The sequence below is a fragment of the Wyeomyia smithii genome, chromosome 3 (genome assembly GCF_029784165.1).
Source record: "Wyeomyia smithii strain HCP4-BCI-WySm-NY-G18 chromosome 3, ASM2978416v1, whole genome shotgun sequence".
NCBI classification, from domain to species: Eukaryota; Metazoa; Arthropoda; class Insecta; order Diptera; family Culicidae; genus Wyeomyia; species Wyeomyia smithii.
This window is the reverse complement of record NC_073696.1, coordinates 241,513,219-241,519,218: the sequence shown is the minus strand read 5'-3', so window position 1 is coordinate 241,519,218 and position 6,000 is coordinate 241,513,219. Positions and strand designations below refer to the sequence as shown.

Here is a 6,000-nt window from a genome sequence, read left to right as displayed (position 1 = left end):
GCTGATCATGACCTCATCAAACATTCCGCTTTTCCTTCGAGTCGTCATCGGACCTGACAATTGCCGTTGATCGACCGCCTGTTTCTATATCTTCCTTTTTCCTACGTTCTTAAACAGGCAACAACACACAAAGCAATAAACATCCGCAAAAACAACGCGCAATCAAGTCGCGTCACCGCTCGTTAGCAACAGTGCCAACAGACGACGATCGCTTTAGGTTTACGGATAGGAAAAATCCCGTCAGTACTCAATTATTTAACCTATAATGAGCCTTCTCACGGGGAACCGAAGTGAGCTCACAAAGGCTACGAGGTCTACCGGTTGACAAAGAACAGCCGGATCTCACGGTGAGTGAATAAAACAGACACGCACAAACACTGTTGCACTTCTCGAATCACATACTTGCCGCCCGAGTGCAATTGGGGTCAACCCCGGTGGCCCTTATTGGGGTCTACTACTGCTGCAGACCATGCGCAAACGCATGATCATTTGCACCCTTTCAAGAAATGATCTCTGTGATCACCAGGTGATCTCTTTTTGTTCACGCGCGCGCGACAGCCCGCTTATGGTGCTACAGGGTTGTGGCCTTACACGGCTCATTATAGGCATTAATTGCATTCTCTGCTCGGCCCGGAGGAGACTTTAATTAAAAGATCAGAACGCATTGGCCGTTCAGCGTGTGACATCGGTGGGAGGAGAGGGTCAACCCTCAACATGAGATGGACGTTGTTTCTATGCGACACGCTAATTGCTGCCCTCCGTTGGTTAGCAGGTGGCTTTGAAAAAGTTGAAATAACTCTGGCTAATCGGATTGCCATTATTCGACAATCAATGACAGCCCAACATTGAGACATTTAACAAGTTTGTTAAATGATTCACCTCGCGGAGGGCAACCCACACCGAACCGCACGCTTCAAGTTGCATATGAATCTGTTTTGCCAAATATAGCCACGGTTCGATGGTAGCAACTGCGCGAACTCCGCGATGCACAAAAATTACATCACATTCCTTCGACCGTAGACTATTTTTATGCATTTATTTTCGCGCTCGCTTCAATTCACAACCAAGCGGTTGCGAAGCTGCCGCTTTCCCTCTTACTATCCCCTCACTCCAAACTGCCTACTACTACTATTACTACCACTGAGAAAGGGAAAAAATCAGCGAACCATTTTCATCCATTCATTAAACCGTTTCTGGGCCATTTCGTCGTCACGTCGTGACGACAGTGACTAACAGCCTGCCGTTTTACGTTATCCGATTTCTAACTCCTTTTCTTTTTATTTATTTTGCTTTTTCTCCAGGCCGCAATCGAACTGACCAAACGATTGGAGGAAGTTCGCCTGCTGGAATCACGCCGCTCGCCCCGTCTCGCCGATCAGGAAAAGGACACGGACTTTGCCCGGCTGGCCGACATGGCTGGGGACCGGCGGCGACAATCACACAGCATCGATGTGCCATTCTCACTTACGCAACAAAATGGGTACGTATCAAGCGACTGTAGAGGGGAGCTTATGCGAATTTGTTTACGTGGTTGGGGGAACCGTATCAGATTTTAGTTAAACAGCAATTTCGCACACTTCAAATCTTCGAAACAAAAATCTTGACGAACCTTTATTTTAAAATGCTCCGGGATTTCGAGATATTGATCAAATTTTCATAGAAAAATAATAAATAAACCTTAATTTTTCTTGTATTTGACCCTGGAAAGATAATTTAAAAGTAAAATTTTAAATCATTGGAACTGCATGATTTTGTTCATAAATTATTAGTGAATGGTCAATAAAGAGTGGTCACGAAAAAGGAGGCAAGGTTACTAAAAGCGAGGAGTCGAATTGACGCAGACTATCTTTCTGGGGTTAAAAATCACCATTCTGAATTTGTTATATGTGGTCCACATACTAACCTAAAATTCTTCCATACAAAAAAAACGTTTCTTAAAAACAACTTAGTAAAGATTTCACGCCAAAACGTATTATTTGAAATCAGTAATTTATTACTAATGACTTTATTCCTGAAGAACAATCATACCCAGACAACCAGAAGTCGCATAAGATTGCACGGATTACCTCGTATAAAATTTTATGGCACATCAGTATCGTATTGCTGTATGAACAACGTATGTGTTTAATCGCATATGGTGTTATTTTGCGAACATCTTGCGATGAGTGTAACATACTCGCATAGTAATACACATAAACTCATATCATGCCTGTCCAAACTCGTAGTAAACTCACAAAGTGATGATTATACGTATGAAGCAAAAATCTCCAGTATCACGTCATATTGCATATAAATTTAGTCGCAAAAGCTATCATTTTGTATCACCGTTAATGACTAAATTCATGAAAACAAGCCTAGATAACTAAAAATCGCATATGATTGCACGGGTTACCTCGTATAAAGTTCTATGGTACATCACTATCGTATAGCTGTATGAGCAACCAAGTGTTTCATCGCATATGGTTTTGGGAGTGCAAACTTCTTGCGATGAATGTAACATACTCACACAGCAATACAGATAAACTCATATAATGTATATTCAAACTTATATTAATTCCACGTCGCAAAAGGCATCATTTTGTAACACCGTAAACGACTGAATTTATGATAACTAGATGCCGCTAATGTTTGCACAGCTTACATCACACAAGATATTATGATAGATCATTAGCTTGTATGACCAATGTGAATGTTTCATCGCATATAACTTTGTTTTGCGGGATCTTTGCGACAAATAGGTAATAAAGCCGGATTCAAAAACCAATTAACTTTTCTAATGCTTGGTTAAACTCGCAGTAAATCCACACACTGACGAATATGCGCGAAAATCGAAAACCATCCGCATTACAGCGTATCACATATGCATAAATTTAGTCACTTCCCGCCGCTGCTGCTCTTCAAAAAATTAGCCACAGAAAACATCTGCGGACAACTCGTATCAATGATGCACTACTTAGCATAATATCTTTATTGGAAACTTGCCTTTAATTGTTGCTGAAGGCGGTAAAATCACTCAATTTTGTTTAAACAAATGACACAGCTCGAGCGGCCATGACAATTCAACCGAAATGTAAACAACGAACGTTCCCGCAGAAATTTACAAACTAACTCGCAATACGAGATCTAATTAGATTCATGCTTTACGATGTCTTTTGGTCATTTATACGATGAAACTAGAAAGTTATTACCAAAACTCAGAGATTTCCGACAGCGAGACCACGGAGGAGAGGAAAGAATGATGCTTGACAATCTAAGAGTCCAAGGTTCGAGTCCGGATGGATACCCAAATATTACAGCGTGTGCCCAAAGGAAAAAGAAAAGGTAAAAACTAAACACCGACATTTGTAATTTACTATTCCTTGTAATATGAATAGCAAGGGATAAATAATGCAAAATAATTGCTACTCTGTCCGCTGTATTTTTTTTTAAATGAAGGTGATTTAATCGCACGTTATAATAAACAAATACGAAGGAATGCATGGCGAACATCGCATAAACATCTGAAATAATTTGCTAATGTTGACTTGTGAAGTCGCATTAAGTAATAAAAGAACCCGTAGTGTATATTCATATATCGCTTATAGTTTCGTTTCAAATCGCAAATATGAAGTTGTAGAGTGGCATTGAATAATGAAACAGCTCGTATAAGTTATCAAGCTTTAACAGTTAAAGTCGCATATATGAACTTTTTTCATCGTAAAAGTTTTTTGATATTTTGGAAATGCACGCATATCGCCTCCACTTTTGCGCGTATAAGCAACATTAGCAGCATCTCGTGCGACGAAACTATCACGTATAAATGCACGTACAATGCGATGACTGTTTGCATTATACGCGTAAATTGGTTGTCTGGGTACCTCCTAAGAAACAAATGACAAAAGTGTTGTATACAAAGCCACGACCGCAAGGTTGACGTAAAACATTTGCAGTGTTGTGTTCGGGAGTGATCGCGAAATCTTTAAATGACAGACGATAAGATTACGATAGACTATCTCATCGCAATGTTAATGAAAGATTCAAAATGACAACTGGGGTCGTTTTTCGGCCTTGGATATCCGGCAACTTGTATTTGGCCGTTTTTGGAAACCGGAAGTCATAATACTTACCTCTCGTAATATAAGATAATAACATTCCAGTACATCCTGTAACTGCGAGAGTAAGCCGTGAGTAATTATTTTAAGATTTGAGCAGTTTTTGAACACAAGATTTTGTAGGGCCTGTACACCCTACTAACTCCTTTTCCAACAAACAAAAATAACCTGGAAATTACAGCCCAATCGGAAACATCGACACCAAAAAGAGTTTCAGTATGAAGTTCAAAAACATGTTGTAGAAAAATTGTATTTTCTCACGCATTTTTATACGGGGCATTTTTTGAATACAGGTCGGACTCCATTATCCGGAATATTAAAAAAAATTCATTCCGAACGATCAACTTTTCCGGATAATCTAATCACAGAAAAAAATATTCAAATTTACGTTCAACGAAGATAAAATAAATATTTCTTTTTTTACTCCACTTGTATGATGCAGTGGCTTAACCAGAAGTTATTTCTGAGGCGAAAAGGGGTAAATCTTGAGAAGCAAAAAAAATTAATTGGGCATTGATTATTTTTACTCAATTCGAACATATCCCAAACATGCCGGAAGTGACATAATTGGAAATAAAAAAAAATCGAATTTCTCAGCATGTATTTTCGACAACACCTTCCAATAACCCTAGTTTTGTATCCTTCAAATCGATTTAGTTTACTCAAAGCTATAGCAATTTTACGCTTTAAGAAGTTTTTGGACAGCAATTTTTGGTGGGCTCGATACAATCCCTCTTTTGAAGGTGGTTGCGGTTCTCGCGAACTGACTCTTAAATATTCAATTTGTCCTCAAAAGGACAATTAGTTTGTTGTTTTATTAAATATCGGAAATGATGCTGATCACATCTCTGTGCTATCCTAGGCAGTGGGAATTAGGCACTTTTCTGTTAACACAGTTGAAAGCTGTTTGAACAGTTGAAAGCACCAGGGTTGTTACGGATGTGATTTTCCAGACATCTGCAGATGCGGATGCGGATATGTGATTACGGATGCAGATGCATATGCGAATGACAATTTTTATGCGGATGTTCCGCATTTGCGGATGCGGATGCGAATATCCGTAGCATCCCTTGTGTTTCATTTTGCTTATTTCGCATGACCATGTCCCTTCCCAGTGCAAAAGTTTTTTGAGCGAGCAGTAAATACACCAAGGAAAATTTTTCTACAAATTTTATGGAGCGATATTTTTTTTCAATATCCGCATGGTATGGGCGGATGCGGTTGCGAATACGGATGTCAATTTTCATGCGGATGTTCCGCATTTGCGGATGCGGATGCGGATATCCGTAACATCCCTAGTTTTCACACTGAAAATTTGACGGTCGACATCACCGTTTGTGCTTGCCAATGCACTTACCGCTGATGCTGCTGCTAACGCACAAAGGCCGTGTTTTACTAGAAGTAGAAGTAGTGCCGCTGCACCTACCGCTGACGTTACTACCACTACTACTACTGGACTAGAGAATGGCCATCCGCTCACCAATTGATCTAAAGAACTGGTACTTCAAAGCGAGTGATCTACCGCTCTTTTTTAGAGAACGGTAACTCATCCCTTTCTTCAAGCTAAAAACTGATTTTGTTGATCAAACACCGCGAGAGTCATGTGGAAACTTAATACCCCTTCTCCCAACAGCACAGTGGCGCACAAAACTGCAATTGAACTCCCAGCACTCCACTACCACCGGCTGTCTGCTTTCCTATACATAGCCCATGCACCATCTGCAAGAGCAAAAACCAAATTAACCCGCACACAAATCAATCGCAAAAGTACAACTAAAAAAACGAAAGAACTGGTTCACTGATCTTCCGAATCTATCTAGATGCAGACAATTCGCTCGCGAGCTGATCAGAAGAGTTTGTTATTTGAAGGAACGAAATATTTTGATCGTAGGCGGCTTCTTCTGACAGT

General features: G+C 40.1%; 1 protein-coding gene across 1 annotated transcript in view; it reads left to right on the top strand.

Annotated features, from left to right (window-relative positions):
- The first annotated feature begins 1,286 nt into the window (after positions 1-1,286).
- The window catches only part of LOC129730030 (zinc finger protein 395-like), an 89,260-nt gene continuing 84,546 nt past the window's right edge, over positions 1,287-6,000 (top strand). The window contains exon 1 of the mRNA XM_055688994.1: positions 1,287-1,480. Within this exon, the coding sequence (XP_055544969.1) occupies positions 1,413-1,480 (68 nt within the window). The 5' untranslated portion in view covers positions 1,287-1,412. The remainder of the gene's footprint in view (positions 1,481-6,000) is intronic.